Source organism: Gorilla gorilla, chromosome 13, assembly GCF_029281585.2.
Source record: "Gorilla gorilla gorilla isolate KB3781 chromosome 13, NHGRI_mGorGor1-v2.1_pri, whole genome shotgun sequence".
Classification (NCBI taxonomy): domain Eukaryota; kingdom Metazoa; phylum Chordata; class Mammalia; order Primates; family Hominidae; genus Gorilla; species Gorilla gorilla.
Window position 1 is genome coordinate 112,536,049 of NC_073237.2, and position 20,427 is coordinate 112,556,475.

The following is a 20,427-nucleotide window of genomic DNA, read 5'->3' on the forward strand; positions in this document are numbered from 1 at the left end:
AGAGACGGGGCTTCATCATGTTGGCCAGGCTGGTCTCAAACTCCTGACCTCAGGTGATCCGCCCACCTTGGCTTCCCAAAGTGCTGGGATTACAAGCATGAGCCACCGCACCTAACCTCTCCAAACTATTCTTAGAAAGAGCTGCTAAGAGCTAGGTGGAATTGTAAGGGATGTGTCCATGCTCCTCCTGCAATCTTTACCTAGAATATAAGAGGATGAGGATGGCACACTAGATTTTTTTTTTTTTATCTAGTGTGCCAGGAAGTTATCAGAGAGCTTCAAACAATGGAGTTACCGGATCTGGTTTATGGTTTCCAAAGATCACTCTGACTGCTATGTGTAGAATGGATTGCATGAGGCCAAGAGTGGGGTCTCAGTTACAACAGCATCATGATCGATTGCTGATGTTATGACTTAGTATTTTGGTTAATATAATTATCATTTATTTCCTTATGAATATGAGTACCAAGTGAAATACCAGAATAGCACTCCTATTTTAGATCAACAGAGGATAGGGGAGTTTTTGCACTTGGGTTCAGAAGTACTTGATTTGTAAACCCCAAGACATTTTCTGTAAAAATTTGAGGTTGTGCATATTTTTCTGGAGTCAAAGTTCTTCTTAGTTTCTTAAAGGGATATATGTCCCCCAAATGGTGACTTACATGCTGAAAAACTGGGGGCATACCAGGTCATTTCCTGAAGTTTGTTCCCAGCTCTAAAATATGAACACTATAGGGGATCTGTGAAAATGAGAATGTTGATGTTGAGTTGTCATATCAGACTGAGCAATTGCACTTTCCTTCATCTGTACCCTTGTTGGAGTAAATAGAATTTGGACCTTTTTTTCCTCTGAGGAAGAATTAGTTTATTTCTTAGAAATATAATCTACAACTTTGTTTATTCAAACTCTGCTTTCTGAGTTTCTCTGAGTTTTTAAATAGGCAAGTTCACTTCAAATGTGGCCTGAAGTGGTCCTGCCCATAAGTATTCACTGTGGACTTTGACCATGAATCCACAAATCCAGCCACCTATACACCCTTCCATCAATCTACTCTTCCATCCATTACCCATCTATTAACTCTCCTTCCCTCCCTTTCTTCCTTCCTCCCTACCCCATTACCTCCCCCCACTCCCTCCCTCTCTTCCTTCTTTCCTTCCATCCAGCCTTCCATCAATCCATCCCCTTTCATCCCCATTCATTCCCTAATCCATCCACCCTTCTTTTCTTTCTTCTTTTCTGCTATCCATCCATCTATGCATCCATCCATTCATCTGTCCATCCATCCTTCCATTCTTCGATAAATGTAATCTTCCATTTACCAGGCTTTGTGCTAGGACTGGAGGAAGAGTTAGGAGGTTCCAATTCTTGTTTTTATGCCGCTGTGAGTTCTTAAAAAAAAAAAAATCCCCTGAGACATCTTCACTGAACCTTATGCTTCCACATAGTAGAGTGTGAAAACCACTCATTGAAAACTAATTTGAAAAGTTAAAGTGTTCTGCCTGCATAGTTCTATCATATAAATACTCCTGGTAGTGCTCTGAGTCTGGATCTAGACTACCAGAGGCTCCTTTATCAACAGTAATATTTTAGATCAATAACAGTTTCTACCCTTAGGTTAGCAGGTACTGGAAAAAACAATAGGAAGTTTGAAATGGAAGCCTTTCTTTGGGAAAGGGCAGGCTTAGGTGAGACCAGAGAAGGGAGCTGCCAGTCACTTAGCTTCTGGGACTCTCTTTCCCCACAGCCTCCCAAAGCCCTTGTTTAGTGATGCTGAGCCTTCACATTCTGTGTATGCCTCTGGATGTATGATGTAGCAGAATGCCCTTGTGGCATGGGGTTGTTTCAGTTTCCAAAGCATTTTCGACATTTACCTATCATATTCCCACTCGCCTTGTAAAACAAGCATTTTCATTTAATACAGTGAGGTCTTTGTATTCTCAACAACAAACACATGGTCCAAGGCTCTAGGACACAACCTGCCTTTTTCTCCAACCCCCACTTTCAACCCCCCCACCACTCTGTCCACCCTTACAAAGCCCAGTGTTAGCAGAAATATCTGTTTACAAACAAGGGTTCCAAAAGAACAGTATCAGTAGCTCAAACAAGCCTCTGAAACATGCCTCTGATTCTATACTTGGAATCCCTGTGAACAGTGGGTATCACTGGCAGCAGCTTTCACGGAAGGCTTCCTGCCTTTCCATCTTTCCGTCTGTCCTTATGTCTGACTTTCTCTATCTCCTTCCCGTTATTCATTGAAACCGTGGGGAGGCTGAACTGGAGAGGCAGTCAGATGCTGGCCTGGGCATTATGGATATCTAGGAGACAAAGCCCAGACAGGGAGTTGCTTGCAGACAGCAAGACAAACCCAAACACATCTGCCTGCAGTGTCATCTGAAGCAGAAGCTGATTGAAGAAGGATTATTAATTGGGTGGATATAATAGTCACATGATAATCATGCAGCTCTAAGCCTTTTTCTAAGGTTTCATCGACTGAGGAGCTGCTATTGCTGCTCTCTGGAAGTTGAGTCTACTGTAGCTCACTATTACCTATGCATAACAGCTAATATATTTAATGCATAATATGTGTCGGGCACTGTTCATAAAATTTTGCATACGTTAACTCTTTAATCCTCACCATGACCCTCTGAGGTGGGTACTATTATTACTGCAATTTTCCAGATGAAAGATGAGGAATGTTAAGTGAATTTCCCAAGGTCCACACAAGTCAGTGGTAGAAGCAATCTTCAGAGTGCATATTCTAACCCCTCCACCATAAACCTCTCTAGATTCTCTAGATTGGTTCTAAATTCTGTAGCCTCACATTCACCTTCCTCCCTAAGCATTGTTTACTACCGTAACTTTCCCTCGTTGCTTCCACCAGGGATGCTAAACCTCACCACTATTAACATTTTGGAATGCATAATTCCTTGTTGTGGAGTTTGATAGCATCCCTGGCCTCTATGTACTAGACACAGTAGCCACAACCTCCTCCCCAGTGTGATGATCAAAAACGTCTGTAGACATTGCCAAATGTTCCCTGTGAGCAAAATCTACTGACTGAGAACCACTGACTTACATGGATTCTTCTGATTAAACTGAATTACCTGATACGCCTAAAACACATATTTCTCCCTCTATGCTTTTTCACATTTGTTTTCCCCCCTTGACCTTACAGTGTTCTTGGCCTCCTCCTTATCAATCTTCTCTGTTTCATAGTCTTTCAGTTCCTCAGCATCTTTTACAGCCAGAGGAAATACTAACCTGTCTGGTTACTGATCTGCTTGTTTTTATGCTTTTTTTGTTTAAAAAATGGTCACCACTTCCAAACTTTTGATTTAAAGTCCCTTAAAGATCCCTGGAGTCTTGAGTTTAAAATTTAGTTTGTACTATGCATTCCACAGTATTTTACAGAGTCTGCCATGTATCAGATCTCAAGCTAATCACTGAGGATATGAAGTCAAAGGAGATAAAATCCCTTTCTTTCAAGGAGTTTATGAGATAGACTCTTAGGGAAATAAAGGGATCTGAAGATCAACTCTCCATCCTCCTTCAGTTGAATAGATGGGGAAACCAAGAGACAGAAGGTAGATGACATTTGCTCAAGGTCAGCTAGAGACCAGGATCAAGGCTGAACTAATCATCCTCTACCTAGTGCAACAAAATTTAAATTATGAAGCCCCAAAGAGCATCTAAACCCTATTTATCCATTTAGAGCCTTAAAGGGTTTTTTGAGTTGAGTTGTTTATAATTTATGATTTTCTAACAGATGTCAAACAATAGAAATTTAGTAGTGTATCAGACCTCTCTCTTTGAAATTGTGCTCACATTTCACCCTCTTCATTAATGAGTCTTAAGGCTAAATGACTCCAGATTGCCACATGAGCACTAGACAGGAGTCCTGAGACTTTAGTCCTGGCTCTGTTAGCTCTGTGACTGTCAAAAGGAAGACCATATAATCCCCAGCTAATGATCCCCACCCACCCCCATGGACTACCTCAAAAAACACCAAAGATTCATTCTTTTCTATGGAAGAAACTTTAGATCTTTTGGCATGTCATTCACAACCCTTTGTGATCTAGCCTCAGACAGCCATTGTACTTCATTTCCCTCAGTTACTCTGTGCACCCTCAATCCCATCAAAAGCAAATATCTTTCTCATCTCGAGAGTGACCTTTAGGTGGACTTCATAGCTCTTGCCATTGCTGATGATTCACCTTGTGCTAGAAAGTCTTTGACCAGCTTCTCCTTCCCCAAATCCTGTACCTCATGCAAGGCTCGGCTCTTTTGAGACTCATCCAGGAAAAGTTCCCTGCACCTTCTTGTCAGAATCAAGTAGTCTTTCTGCTGAGCTCTATTTGCTTGTACCTCTACTATAGAACTCGCTTTATTACTCTTTATTTATCATTAAAAGCAGCCCCTTGTCCTGGTGTAGTCAGCTTTCCCCCGACTAAGCAGAAATATTTAGAAGTTAAAATGTGAATTCTGGAGCCTGATTGCTTGGGGTTGAACCCCATCTTTGTCACTTGGCCAACAGGTTACTCAGGCTTAGGTGAGTTATTTGGACTGTCTGAGTCTCAGTTTTCTCATCTGTAAAATGGTGATAATAATAATATTTCCCTGCTTGCATTATTGTGAGAGTTACCTGAGTTATCTATGCAAAGAGTTTCACACAATACCTGGCACACAGTAATCACTCGGTAAGCATCAGCTGTCATTGCCCTCCCTGCCTAGAAGGGTAATTCTGGAGGGCACCAGCCCTGCAAAGTGGAGATCTGCCTGTCTGGCCTTGTCCCTTTCTTATCTCCCTTTGCCATCTCTCTCCTGAAAGGCTCACCCTAGGCTGTGTGGGCCAAGATGAGGTGATGGCAGGCTCATCTGAGAGAGGAGCTTTTTCTTCAGAGCTCAGCCCACACTGTGTGGGCTGTGTTTTTATACAACTTGCTGTAGGCCTGCATCAGGTATGAAATTTACATCATTTGACTTGCCCATGTGGGAATCTTCCCCATTCCTCTTGGCTCCTTAGAATGGGTACAGGTGTTCAGTGCCTCCTCCTCCCAATGCTCTTCAGCAGATGAGGAACCGAGGTCCAAAGATGAAAACAAGGCTGATGACTCACCTGTTAGACACAGTTGGCACAGTGCCTGAGGTCTACAGTACTTTTGTTAAACTACAAAAATGGATTAATTCTTTCTTTTAGAATTAATTAATTTCTTTTAGATTAATTTCTTTTAGAATCAGAAGAAAAAATAATATAATAATAATACATCTAAAATAAGGAATCCAGACTCTCAATTACATTTATTTTATAACAATGCAATCATAAAGCATAATTTTGGAAGAAGGAGCCTATGAAAGTCATGAAGTGACCATGGATGAAAAGAAATTTGCCCAAGATTAATAGTGGCAAATTAAAGCACAAGTTCCTGTCTTATTACCCTCCAAATAGAAATTTTTTTCTCTGCATTTTCAAGAAAACTGGTAGAATTTATTTTACCACAGTCATCTTCTTTCACAAATAAGAAAACGGACACCTAAGAGAGAGTGTGACTTGCCTAAGGTCTCGCCAACACACAACTAAGTTGTATTTTCCTAACTCCCTGTTACTCCTTTCACTATTTATACATTCAAACCTAATGACCACTGATGTCAACCTCCCATTATACAGATGGAAACATCGAGGGCCAGGAAGTTGAAGAGGCTTATATGATGTAACAAGGACCGCCACTCTTGCCTCTAAATCAGGGCGCCCTCCAGTACCAAGAGGAGCGTTTGAAAACTGGATACACAATTTTAGTTAGACAGCAGGAATCACTTCAAGAGATCTATTATACAACATGATGACTATAGTTACTATTGCACACTTCAAAATTGCTAGGAAAATAGATTTTAAGTGTTCTCACCACAAAAATTCTAATAAGCATGTAAGATAATGCATACTTAATTAACTTGGTTCAGCCATTTCATAATGTATACGTATTTCATAATATCATGTTGTACAGTATTAATATACATAATTTTTGTCAATTAAATACAAATACAAATAATACAAACTTAAAAGAAGAAGAAAAGCTTGTTTGAAACCAAAACTCCCCCCAAATTAGGTTTCCTCACAAGCCTTGGGCACATAAATCTTTCATTTATTTATCCATTCAGCAAATGTTTATTGAGGACTTATGTCCTAGCCACTATATGGAGGGTTCTATATAGTGATACAGGGTGGTGATACAGGCTCTATATAGTGATACAGGGTGGTGATAGACATGTACTGTCTGTTCTTATGAGGCTTACAGTCGAGTGGGAGAGAGTACCATTGGCGGTTGACCTCAGAAATGAGTCATACTGTCAACAGTGATCATTGCCATGAAAAAAAATTAGATCAACAACTAAACAACCAAAAACAGTATTAGGACCTCAGAAAGACTCAGGAGAAAAGAGAGGCTGTGCCCTCAACAACTACATGTGTGAACTATCAAGAAACAGCCCAAGTGTCCTGTGGCTGGTACAGAAAGATGGCTGGGTCAAAGACTGACTACATCTGTGCCAGATAGCAGGTGCTCATCAACACTTATACACTGATGGTGGAGACTCATGAAGACTGAAGGTCTACTGGAAGAAGTAATACTGGTATTGTCTTGAAGATCAGAAAAGAGAAAGGACAGGGACAATAGGGAGACATTTCTACCTGTAGAAAACAGTGTGGGCCAAAGTGAGGAAATCTTATCAGAGTCTGTCTACACATTCAGAGATAGATTGAGACCAATTTCTGAAATGCAAAATTGATGTTGGTCTTTATTCTGAGAGCATCAGAGAAAGAGGTTTGTCTGTTTGGGGGAATAGTGAAAAATAGGATTTTAGGAAGATGAATCTGGTGATGCTTCACAGGCTGTATAAGGGAGCAATGAAACTTCTGGACCATGGGCCAGTTAGAAGAGTGTTCCAATAATGGTAATTATGATGGATTAAGCACCAGCTTTGTTTTTTCATACCCTTTATGGTGCATAATAGGATGCTCATTTTACCAAGTAACAGAAGAAAAGCTCAGACCAAAATTATGACTTGCTCTAATCTCTGCTCCATGGTAGCAGAGTTGATATTTGAAATCATATCTCACACCCCAGCTTGGAAAGATAAATATCCCTCTCTCCTGTTAGTCTGTGAACTTGTGGATAGAATGCTATAGTATCCACATAACTACATGTAGAGCATTCATTCAATTAGAGTCTGTTAAGCACCTACTAAGTGCCACCATTATGCTAGGCAATATGTGATATATTCTTTTAAACTTTAAACATATGTGCATGAACATACACACAAGCAAAGTTACACAGAGAAATAAAAATGGAGTTGACAAGATGAGCCAAGGTCTGATTATAGCAAAACTGGGAGAAAGTTACCACATCAGGGAAGCTTCCTTTACTTCTCCAACAGTATTAATGGCTATTAATGTCTTGATCTCTGGAGTACTGAGAGGAAAGACCCCCCCCAATATTTTTATTAGTGACATTAAATTGACATGTCCATGTGGCTTTGCAGGGACATGTAAAATATGTTTCTGAGCTTATTAGAAACAGTTCTCTCCTTCTTGTTCAATTCTGTCTCATTTCTCTGATACTTCCCATGTGCATTTGGTTTTACTTTCCTCACATACATCCTTCATGATGCCCATTTCTTGGATACTTATTGTACACCATGCACTTTGAAAAGTGTTCTATGAACAGTGTCTTATTACATCCTTCCAACCAGAGCTGCCTCAAGGTCATCACAGAGCCAGAACTTAAAACAGCTGTATTCACTCCCAAATTGTGCTCTTCACTACCAGACTGTCCACTGTGCTTTCACTCATGCAAACACCCTCACATGCATTTCTATATTTCCCCTTAAATGCATGCATACATATAAGCATTTTGTCAACTTAATTGGTGCTTTCTACTTGCCAATCATTGTGCTGGCCTGGAAATATGAGTGGTCAGTCATTTGTTAAAATGTTGTACAGATGATTCAAATATGAGGTTAGGTGTGAAAGGGGATGATTAAATAACCAGTAAGAGAACTTCCAGCCCTGACTCTGCCTAATTCAATGAATGGTGAAGGGTCAGTCTTGGGGCTGCCATGCAGGGTATGAGAGCAGGATGCACTGGTCCTTGACCATTTTCTGGCAGGTGGTATCATTGTCTCCAGGCTTGATGAGTGAGTGGAGAGAGGAGCTTGTAGATTCTCAAGTCATTAAAATGACCAAAGGAAAGATCTCTCTTCCAAGACAGCCCCAACATCAGCCCTGCTTAGTCCACCAGGATCTGGTTTGTGCTGTGCAACTTTCAAGGATGAACAATAGTTCATATTGTTATAGTGTACTTCTTTGACCCCATCCCCCACCTCTTCTTTCTCCTTGATCATTTTTTCTTGTCCTTCCCCACTTCCTTTCTTACGTTGATGTGCACCAATTTTATATGCACTGATTTCATTGACAATGTGTGAAAAAAGAGAGCAATAAACATGCATCTTCATTTCAGAGAACAGTGTCAGAAAGGAAACTTTATGTGTGTGTTTAACAGCACAAAAAGGGAGGAAATAATCCGAATTCTGAAAAAGAAGGAAAGATATTATTTTTTGTTTGTTTGTTCGTTTATTTGTTTGAGACGGAGTTTCGCTCTTGTTGCCCAGGCTGGAATGCAGTGGCGCGATCTCGGCTTACTGCAATCTCTGCCTCCCGGGTTCAAGTGATTCTCCTGCCTTAGCCTCCTGAGTAGCTGGGATTACAGGCACACATCACCATGCCCAGCTAATTTTTTGTATTTTTAGTAGAGACAGGGTTTCATCATGTTGGCCAGGCTGGTCTTGAACTCCTGACCTCAGGTGATCCGCCCACCTCAGCCTCCCAAAGTGCAGGGATTACAGGCGTGAGCCACCTTGCCTGGCCGGAAAGATATTTATTATTAACACACATTTTTAAAAAGTGTAGCTACAACAATCCCATTCTATGCAAATGAGCCTTTGGATTCTCTTACTAAATCCTCGAAATGGCACTATTTATTAAGTACTTGTTATTATCAGTTTACATATGAGGAAACTATCAAGGAGATAAAGAGATTTTGTCCAAGGCTACACAGCTAACAGGGAGCAGAGCTGAGATACACAGATCAGCCTCACGCCACTGTCCATGTGTTGTAACACTTGTTTTGTTGCCAGTGGCCATGTGCCAAGTGCTGTCACATTTGTTTTATCATTAGTTCTTCCACTACAACTGTCAGAGGAAGATGTATCATCCCCATTTTACAGCTGGGGAGACTAATACTGGGAAAGGAGCCCTGACTTTCCCATCCATAGCTAGTAAATGGCAAAGCCAGCATTCGAACTCAGATTTACTGGCCTGTAATCCCCCAACCTTTCTACGTCCATGCAGACTGCTTACACATGAGCAAAGGAGGAAGGCTGGAGACACAAGAGCCAGAGGGAATTACAGTTTGCCATCCCAAATGCACCACATAAGTCTGTGTATTATTAAAACTTATGGGTTTCAGGAACCCTCAGGCATACTACTCTCAAGCTTGCCTCACATCTGGATAGCCTTAAATAGTTTACAAGGAAATATGCATACATTTATCTCTTTTCTCTCTCAGAAGACATCTGTGAAGTATACAGGATAAGATTCTTCATCCTAGTATACACGTCGGAAAACTAAGGTTCAGAGAGGTGAATTAACTTGTCTGATGTCACACAGCTAGTAAAAAAGGTGAACAGACCCATTTAGTGAGGGTGCTTTCAGATAACAGTTCCTGGCAAGGAAGAAGAATACAGGCAGGAGAGCAGACACAGGTGCCATCAAGGGTGTTCATTCTACTGCTCCATGCCGTCCTGCAAAAGGAAATCTGGTCCTCCTCCTACACTTGCATGGCCAACACATGGGAAACACCTGAGCTAACCCTGACTTTGAGAATTGTTCCATGTGGTTACTTTCAATGCTCCTGCCTCTCTTGAACAAGACACAGAGATGTCCAGAACCCAGTATAACTTGGTATATTCCTCCAGTCCTGTATGTCTCCCTTTAAGCCTCCTCCTTCCACTGAGCCTAAGGCAAATCTTTTGACCCAGGGTGGACCCGGAGGGATGAGGATGCTGAGGAGCAGTCCCCCAGGTACCCTCCTCGGTGATATCCCAGCCTTCCTCTGAATGCCTGATGGTGCTGAGTCCTCCAGGTCATTTTGGTGGGTCTCCCCCCGACTGAACCAAGTGCAGGGACCATGGGTATACTTAACCCAAATCTGTCTGTTTTAATCACTGTCCTCTGGACAGATAAAAGCTTTCCATAGGATTGCTCTCTCAAGCATTCCTCTGTGGCTTTGATACTAGTGATTAAATCATGGAAGGGAAAGCAAAACAAAACAAAACAAAAAAGGGACCAGCTCCAACCTTTAGCTTTTAATTTTTTTAGCCTCATGAAAGAAACCAGATTGTTGACCTAAATTCCCCCTTTCATCCCCTCATCCTCTCACCTCTGCTTGTATTCTCCTGGCAGATGTCCCACAGCTAGTGGGCATCCTTTAATTGAAGGGTCTGAAACTGCCTTTTACCCTGCCCCACAATGACCTTACATCTCCCGCAGGGGGAACCAAGGCTGGGATACCTGGAATCGCTGGGATCTTGGAGTCACAGAATGTGGATGGAAGGGACCTCTGTGACCATGTGGTCTAACACTCTTACATCCTAAGGAAAGGAAGTGAGGAAGCCCAGAGTAGGGAGCTATTCACCCAGGGACCACAGCACAGCATGGCAGACCTAGACATTAGAGCCTTCATGGTGGATTGAGAGCACCAATCCACCATGGAAAGCATCTTGGTGGGGAGCTTTGGCTCTGGAGTGAAAGAGATGAGAGTTAGAATCGTGATTCTCCCAATCCCTCACTGGGATCCTTGGAGGGAAAATCAATTAACCTCTCTACATCTCAGTTTCCTTATCTGTCAAAAGAATACTAATAAATCCCACTTAGTCTGTGCTTAGTAAAGAGACTACTAAATAGAGGCTTTCAGAAAGTGTTTGTTATTATTATCATTATTTATTTAAAAATACCACTTTTTCACAGCAGAAATGTCCTGGTGGAGTTTTTTCTCCTTCTATATCTACTCTCCCAATGAGAGAAAACAAACAATAATACGAATTGCATGTAAATTGTCATCCTTTGCTAATTATCTCCACCCCGCCGCCCCCAGACAGTGATGGAAGAAAGTCAAATGTTATCAGAGATAATTTTATGTTGACTTAAAGCTTCCCAGGAAAACATCCTAGGCAAGACCACAGGAAGAAAGCATAGCTAGAGTCCCCCTCAGCTGTGGGGGAGCTTTCGAATTTGAAATCAGGAGACTCGAATTCCAGTTTTTCCTACCCCTTAGTGCTGTGGGACTTTAGGCAGGGGACCTCGCCTCTCTGACTTTCCAGTTTTCTGATCTGTAAATAGTACCTATTGTAGCAGATTGCTGTGAGGATTCTAGGAGACACCTTGAGAAGGAAGTTGCTGCCCACATGCCCAACACACAGCAGGTGATTCAGAAATGCAAAACCCCCCTCCCCAGTGAGGAATGTTTCCTGTAAGTGATGAACACACCACCAATTTTGCTATCTTTCTAATACACCTTGCTCTACTCAAAACAGCAATTGAGTAAATTGAGACATTGCATTGTAACAAGAGAAAAATTCTGAACTGGGAACAGGCATTAGGAGATAAGATAGATTTTAGGAAAATTTCAGTGGGAGAGCTTAGAAAACTTGTTGAATGATGGTTTGCTAGGGCAGGCATAACAAAGAACCCCAGCCTGGCTGGCTTGAATGACAGAAATTTATTTTCTTAAAATTCTGGAGATCAAAAGTCCAAGATCAAGGTGTCAGCCAGGTTTGTTTCTTCCAAGACCTTTCTCTCTCTCTCTCTCTCTCTCTCTTTCTCTCTCTCTCTCTCTCTCTCACTGGTTTCCAGATGGTCATCTTTTCCTTGTATCTTCACATAGTCTTTTCTCTGTATTACTTGTGTCCTAATTTTCTCCTCTTATAAGAACACCGGTCAAATTGGATTAGGATCTGCCATGTCACCTCACTTTAATTTAATTACCTTTTCAAAGACTGTATCTCCAAATACAGTTAAATTCCAAGGTACTGGGGGTTACATCTTTAATGTATGAAATTTGGTGGAACACAATTTCATCCATCACAATGAAAAGGAAAATGGGAGGCAGCCAAAAGCATGGCAGCAAGCTTGGGAAGAAAAATCAGTATCGACATTGGAAGTTAGAGGAAACCTGAGTCAGAAACCATCAGGCAGGTAGGCTGGTAACGGAAATCCAGATGTCGAAGGACAAGCTCAAGTAAGCACTCCAGGTGGACAACTATGCCTGGACAAACTTTGGGTTCTAGCAAAGTGGGCTGAGCCCAGTGGAATAGATTACTCTTTGGTAATAAAGAACCATCGATTCTTAGTTAATTGTTTAGGTCCTTACAGAAGAATGATAAAGACAGCAGCCTCCTGGCTTTCAATTCAATTCACCTTGCTTGTGTGGGTGCTGCAGAACTTACAGAAGTATTTCCAGAGGAGGCCACACCTTTAAACAGCCTACAACAAAACATTTGGCCTTTGGCACTTAATGTATTGACCATGACTAAGAGCCTGGGTGTGGGAATTCTATAGACCTGGATTCTGAGCTGTGTTGCTTTGGGCAACCATCTCCCTATTCTGAGCCTCAGTCTACCCTGAAGAGGGAGCAATGCTGATAGACTTGTTGTGAAGATTAAGCAAGATAATTAACGTAGAGTAAATGATAGTAAGTTCTCAATAAAGAGTAAGATACTCTTATAGAGAAGGCAGAAATAGGGAAGTATCCCCTTGCTCCCTTTCTTTCTTTCTTTTTAACTTTCAGTAGCAAACTCTACAGAGCACTTACAACATACCAGATTTCGGGTTGGACGTTAGGCATTTATAAATGAAGCAAACAGCCACATATGTGGGAAGCACAGATCTTGAATGAGTAATTACTCAGTGATGAGGCAGTTTTAGGATGGGGAGGAGTATGATGAATATACAGGAGGAAGATTTGTTGGTGCCTGGGTGGCATGGGGTCGTCAGACAGACTGGGATGAGATTGAATGAGTAGATGAGAAGAAAAAGAGGCAATGAAAAAAATAGACATCAAGCTTCTGGGGGCCTATGGAACCCTTTTCACATCCAGCCTAGCTGCAGGAAGATAGGGTGCATTAGGAAGGTCAGCTGGCCAGGGTTCCAGGGATGGTTCCTTAACAGGAGGACCATGGCAGGCTCCCTTCCTGCTGCACCTCAACCTCTCCCTCTGTGCAGTGTGCCCAGACACACTACTTTATAAGGGCTCTTGCACGCTTTCATTGTCTAGTTCTATGTGCTTATAGCATTGAGACAGACATACGCTAATTATATGTAGATTGTGTGCAGAATTGCATGTGGCCTTCGGTTTTGCCACATGGGACTATATCCCCTGGGATCATCCTCTAGTCCCACACAGATGGTGCTGACTTCAGACAAATTAGCACCATTTTTTTTTTTTTGTACTATGCCTCTATCTTTATGGAGAACTGTGAGGAAGGGCAGTGTGGAGACGTGGGGGTTCTTTTGTGTCCTCCAGAGAACAGCATTGTGTGTCCTGTATAGAGATCCTCAGAGGAGACAGAACCTAAGCATGCAAGAGTTGGGAATGACATAAGGCATCTAATTCCAATCAACACATATTTTTGAGCACCTTCTCCTTACAAGGAACCATTCTATCAGTGAACAAAAGAGCTCTTAAATTCTAGCAATGGATCATTTTTATCCAGACCCCTCCTTTTACAGAGAAGGGAAATTAGGTTCAGCAGCATAAAGGAGGTGGTATGACTTGTCCCAGGCAAGGTTACCTGACAAGTCAAGCTCAGATCTCTGGTGCCAAACTTCTGGTTCTGAGCTGGTGGTACAATGATGCTTCCCTTTCAGACCCTAAAATAAGACTACTGTTGATTAAGTTATTTTCATATAGAAATAAAACCCCATTGCCACCATACACCCCCAACCTTATTGAAGCTCGGTGATTTTCTTTCACTACTTATACTCCAGGTAAATATTTCCCTCTGAACTTGTGAAGCCGCTGCTTCAAGGTTCTCATTTCCCTTAATGTGTTTCTTTTTGGTTCCACTGAAAACCTTCTCTTTGCCCTTCCTCTCTGCCTCCCATGGCTAAGCCACCCCTTATTTCTTAACTCTTTTGCAGAATCTGCCTTTTCTCACTTCTTCCCCCTTCTCTCAACTGCAAACAGAGGTGGCCTGAGCCTGGGTCCCCAGCCCCGGCAAGGTTCTGAACTGAGAGCACCCTACAGATGTGTAAACATTTTACCTTGCTAACCAGGCTAGCTGCCTTCCAAAGGCAACAGGAAAACCAGAGACTGGGAGCCCCTGGCAAAATAAAAACCTGCAGAGAGAGAGAGACAGAGAAAGAGAGAGGGAAAAAGGATCTTGTTTTAGATTTTAATTTTCTCATTAGAAGGCCATTCATTTTCTTTTCATGAGGGATAGGGTTAGCTGGGAGAGAGAGAGAAGGTGAGCTAAGAGGTGGGGAAGGACATGAATGTCGTGGCTCCAGGAACCTCTGCTCTCAACTGGTTCCATAACGGGCAGCAACAGATAGATCTGGCGCAACTCACTTCAAATCTGGAGTTGGATCTTAGGCTTTTGAAGGAGTCAGTGGGGAGGCAGCTTTTAATATGTAGTCTCATGATATCATCTAAGCTGACGGGATCTATGATTTCTAAGAAGGGTTTGCCAGTGGGTTTGAGGAGGACCTGGGCTTTTTTGAGCCTTCCTTCTTGATGTATCGGGCAAGATGCCTTCAGGGTACCCTCTCTTTCTGGCCTTTCTATTTTGTTTCCCGTCATTTCCTCCCTCCTTTTCATCCTCTACATCACCCCTGAACCCTCCAGCATCTTAACAATGAACTCTCATTTGGACAGCCATTGTATGCGGAGGATGTCATATTCACTATATCTTTTAAGTATGACAATATATTTAGAGATACAGATGAAGGAATTAAGGCTTAGAGGTGAAGTGATTTTGCCCCATATGTACAACTAGTAACTGCTGTCATCAAAATTCAAAGTAAATTACCCTGAGTACAAAGATCCTGATCTTTCTACTTTACCAAGAATACATTTTATTCTCTGATTCTCCCTGTACTTTAGTCACAGAGACATAAATTAATGCCTTTGATTCTGTTTGTCCTTAAAATCCCTACCCTTTCTCGTCTCCGGCTCTATTTAGAATCATTCCCATGCCTGCTGTAGCAAGGTGCTGGACAGGTTACTGGAATGACACAGACACAACCATTGCTCTCGAGAAGAAAACAGTTCGGCAGAGAGGGGATAATGGTGAGAACACAGGCAACTCCAAAACCGAAGAGCACATGTCAAGTTTCCTGAAAGTAAAAAGAGTTCAAAGAAGAGAATAATCACTATTCACAGGGAAGTCAGGATGAACTTCTTGAAAGAGTTACCTTGCATGCTAGTCATTGGGGAATCTAGAATAAAGAAAATCAGACTTGGACCTAATATGTGACACAGAACCTCACTTAACCCGCTCCTTTACCAGATAGAGAATCAGGACCCAGAGGACACCAGAGGAGGCATTTGGTGCTTCACTAAGGTTGTCCTGATGGTAAGAGCAGGATGACTTTGTAAGGAGACTCTGGCCATTTCCTGAAAAATGGTTGAGCAGGAAGTAGGAGGAGAGGTGTAGATTGGCATAGATGCTGGGCCAAGACTGCTGGCCATGTCAGCTGCTAACAAAGAGATTTACACCAATTCTAAGCTCCCACTGCCCACAGAGGAGTGAAGACTGTGTGGGCCTCCTCTATTGATTTTGCTGGAAGCTCTCCTTGCTCATTTGATGAGCACTTATAGCAGGTGAACTCCCAGAGTTATGGTGACCACAACAATTCTCCAGCTGAGAGTAGTCACTGTCCTTCTAAATGAGCATCTTTTATTCACTCTCCTCTCCCTCTCTTTCTTCTCCACCTGGCCTCATACATCATCTGACACTTAAAATACACTCTTAATTAGAAAGTCCTCTTCCCCATCCAACAGCTTTGTCTATGCCAGGGACACTGGGTATATTCCAGAAAGGCTAGGAAATGGGGGTTGGTGAGCATAAAGATAATTAGATCCAGAGAGAATCTGCTAACCTACTTCCTGGGGTTCCCAGAGTAACTATAGAGATGCTTGGCTTGGAACTTCCTCAAATATTGAACTCAAATTTGTGACATGCCCCAGGTAGGTGGCATAGCCCAGATGCCAATGATTTTGGTGAGGCAGGGGGAGCTGCTATAGAATTAGGGCCTAGGACAGTGAATCCAAGGATCTGATGGATCTAGGATCCACTTACCAAGCAGTTGACCTTCAACCTGTCTCTATCTCCTTTAACTTCCATATTCTCACCAGTTAAATGAGAAACTTAATGTCACCACCTTAGGGATATTACATGGATTAAGTTAATGCATATACAGACCTTAGCACAATGCCTGGCCTGCCATAGAGGCTTGAGAGATTTTGCTCATTATTATTAACTATTATGTAGGCATACCCAATTTGTGTTAAGAAGGCACTCATTATATGTGTGTGTGTGTGTGTATATATCTATATCTATATATCTGTATCTATATAGATATATAGATATAGCTATAGCTATAGATATAGATATAGATAGACAGAGAGAGAGAGAGAGAGGCATCAGTGTAAGAAGAAAGCTGAATCAGGACACAGGGGAACTGTCAATGACTCTGTGACTTAACAAATGCCTTCCATTCTCTGGGACTCAGCTCTCTCACCTGTCAAACAAAGGGTTTGGAGGTGATGATCTTTGAAAACCTGTCTAGTTTAGCTCTGAAGTGTGTTTTCTTTCTTTGGGGATAAATGGCAAGATTCCTGTTAGAGAATGAAGTTCCAGCTTTTCAGCTCCTGACCCTCACTTTTATACCCCAACTTTCCTGACAATTTAATGCCACTGATCATTTAATGACTGCTAATGGCAGATGTACACTCAAAGTTCTGGTAACTATGTTAGGGACCTCCCTTCTAAATGAGCATCTTCTGTTCATTATCATCTCCCTCTGTTTCTCCTTTCACCTCATATATCATATTACATTTAAAATACCCACTTAATTACAAAGTCCTCTTCCCCATCCAACAGCTTTGGAAAATGGTTTTCAGATTTTTATTATTATTGCTGCTGTTGTTGCAACAACTTCATTAGATGAAGTACCCTTTCTTCAAACAAAAATCTTTCCTGTATGCTTCATATTCAAAACCAATAAAAGTTAAACTTCATGGGTTAAAATTGTGATGAGAATGCCCCAAACCCAACTTACTCATTCTCTCAGCTCCTCCAGCCCTTGCCTTGCCCTCGAGGTGGTCCCAGAGGCACCATTAGCAACTCCTAGGATCCCACAGAGCAGTTGGAAAGCGATGAGTCTAGGATAACCTGATACAAATTTTATTAGAGAAAAATAACTTAACCCCCCCTCCTTTTCCATCCTTTATTTATTCATCTTTCTCTTTTGGGGCCACATAGGGCTGTATGACAAATGTTCTTATACCTCACGTGACCGAGGATGGGTCGTGGGCATTCACACCATCAGTGACCAAGACAACAAAGACCCACGCTACTTTTTCTCCTTGAAGACAGACCGAGCCCGGCAAGTGACCACCATCAATGCCCACCGCAGCTACCTCCCAGGCCAGTGGGTATACCTAGCTGCCACCTATGACGGGCAGTTCATGAAGCTCTATGTGAATGGTGCCCAGGTGGCCACCTCTGGGGAACAAGTGGGTGGCATATTCAGCCCACTGACCCAGAAGTGCAAAGTGCTCATGTTAGGGGGCAGTGCCCTGAATCACAACTACCGGGGCTACATCGAGCACTTCAGTCTGTGGAAGGTGGCCAGGACTCAGCGGGAGATACTGTCTGACATGGAAACCCATGGCGCCCACACTGCTCTACCTCAGCTCCTCCTCCAGGAGAACTGGGACAATGTGAAGCATGCCTGGTCCCCCATGAAGGATGGCAGCAGCCCCAAAGTGGAATTCAGCAATGCCCACGGCTTTCTGCTGGACACGAGTCTGGAGCCTCCTCTGTGCGGACAGACATTGTGTGACAACACAGAGGTCATTGCCAGCTACAATCAGCTCCCAAGTTTCCGCCAGCCCAAGGTGGTGCGCTACCGCGTGGTCAACCTCTATGAAGATGATCATAAGAACCCAACGGTGACGCGTGAGCAGGTGGACTTCCAGCACCTTCAGCTGGCTGAGGCCTTCAAGCACTACAACATCTCCTGGGAGCTGGACGTGCTGGAGGTGAGCAACTCCTCCCTTCGCCGCCGCCTCATCCTGGCCAACTGTGACATCAGCAAGATTGGGGATGAGAACTGTGACCCTGAGTGCAACCACACGCTGACAGGCCACGACGGCGGGGATTGCCGCCACCTGCGCCACCCTGCCTTCGTGAAGAAGCAGCAGAACGGGGTGTGTGACATGGACTGCAACTATGAACGGTTCAACTTTGATGGTGGAGAGTGCTGTGACCCTGAAATCACCAATGTCACTCAGACTTGCTTTGACCCCGACTCTCCACACAGGTAAGACCTTACTGGGCTAAAGATGCCCAGTTGAAAGTCAAACTTGATGTCCTCCATATTATAGATAAGGCACCTGAGGCCAATGGGTGATATGGGGATTTTCTGGTTCAACCAGCAGCTTCATGATTGAGGCAAGTCTTTTACTCGGGTCATCGTGGAGACCATAGGTAAACCCAGTTTATTATAAAAATATTTATTGAGTGCCTACCATGAGTCACGAGGGAAGCCTGAGAGCCCTGTTTTCTCAAAGAGCCCAGAGTTCAAATTGAGTGATATGAGCTGAGTACAAATAGCTGTTGTATTGTATGACATAGAGTGGGTGAGAGTTGCACAGTCCAATATGGTAGTTCCTAGCAACATGTGCCTACTTAAATTTAAATCAGTCAAAGTTAAATAAAACTCAAAATTCAATTCCTGAGTTTCATTAGCCACATTTCAAGTACTCTAGCCACATGGGACTAGTAGCTACCATACTGACAAAGCAATATGAAACACTTCAGTCATCACAGAAAGTTCTGGTGGACCGGCTCAAAGAGGTGGGGTCGCATGGGGCTAGAAAACCTGGCCCCATGGTCTCAGCTCTCTGTGACTTCTTCAATTTGTAACTTCTTAGAAGCTGTTTCTTCATCTGTAAAATGGGGAAAATAATGGTACCTATTTTGTCAAGTTGCTCTGAGGATTGATAGAGAGAAGACATATAAAGTACACTCTCTTACAGCACATCATTAATTCTCAATAGTATGTCTGTCATTACCTGTCTAATGAAAGGTAGTGTGCTGTGTTTAGGGAGTGCCCTAGATGATCAAAGAGAAAAAGTTGATTTGCAGCTTGACTATATCAGGGAAGCCTTCTTGAGAGAGGTGACATTTGAGCAAGGTCTTCAAGAATAGCTCTAATTTGAAGGATGTTAGAACAAATCTAGAGATCTAATGAACAACAAGATCAATACATTTGGTGTAATAGAACAAATCTAGAGGGCTAATGTATAGCATGAGGACTATAGGAAATAAGGTTGAACTGTATTTGGGATTCATGCTAAATAACCAGATTTTAAATACTTTTGGCACTAAACCAAAAGAAAATGGGTGACTTAAGATAATGGATATGTTAACTTATTTCACTATACTAAACTGTTTGCTATCTATATGTTTCCCGTAACATCATGTCTACCTTAAATATACACAATAAAATTTACCTGAAAAAAGAATAGGTAAAATTTTGACATCAGAAATTGGGTGGAGGAAGAAGGGAGGACACTCCAGGCAGAAGGAATTTCTCATCTACTGCTAAAAAGAGGACAGAAAAGGGGGCCTTCGGTCTAATGCCTCACTTAGCCTCTGCCATTGCTGTCAATTACAACCAGTAATCCAAAAGTAGAGCCCAAAAGGTGAACTCAAGGGTAACCTGTATTAAATGTGGGACCTGGAGGAACTAGATTCAAGCTGGAGAGACCATCAATATCCACTTTCTTGTTTTTCCCAGATTCACACTGAACTTTTCTATTCTGTCCAACACACAGGACCCTGGACTTGCTGATGGCTCGAGCACATTTGCCGACCTCTGCAGGTTTTCTGCTGACTCTTCTCTTTATGTCTCTCTCAAAAAAGCAAGGGCCTCCCGTGCGTGAACAAAATACCTATGTGCAAAGGAATGAGGATGCTGGCAGGAGAATGCCCTGCCTGGCAGCAAGTCAGAAAGCACCTCAGCTCAGCTTCCCGGCACCAGGAGGGCCCCTGGACTCTCACCTTGGCTCCAAGACATGAGCAGC

At 42.6% G+C, this 20,427-nt stretch overlaps 1 protein-coding gene across 1 annotated transcript in view; it reads left to right on the top strand.

Moving 5' to 3' along the window:
• Nucleotides 1-20,427, top strand: part of PAPPA (pappalysin 1) — a 243,348-nt gene that overhangs the window by 15,934 nt on the left and 206,987 nt on the right. Inside the window, exon 2 of the mRNA XM_031014724.3 lies at nucleotides 17,597-18,659. Within this exon, the coding sequence (XP_030870584.1) occupies nucleotides 17,597-18,659 (1,063 nt within the window). The remainder of the gene's footprint in view (nucleotides 1-17,596; nucleotides 18,660-20,427) is intronic.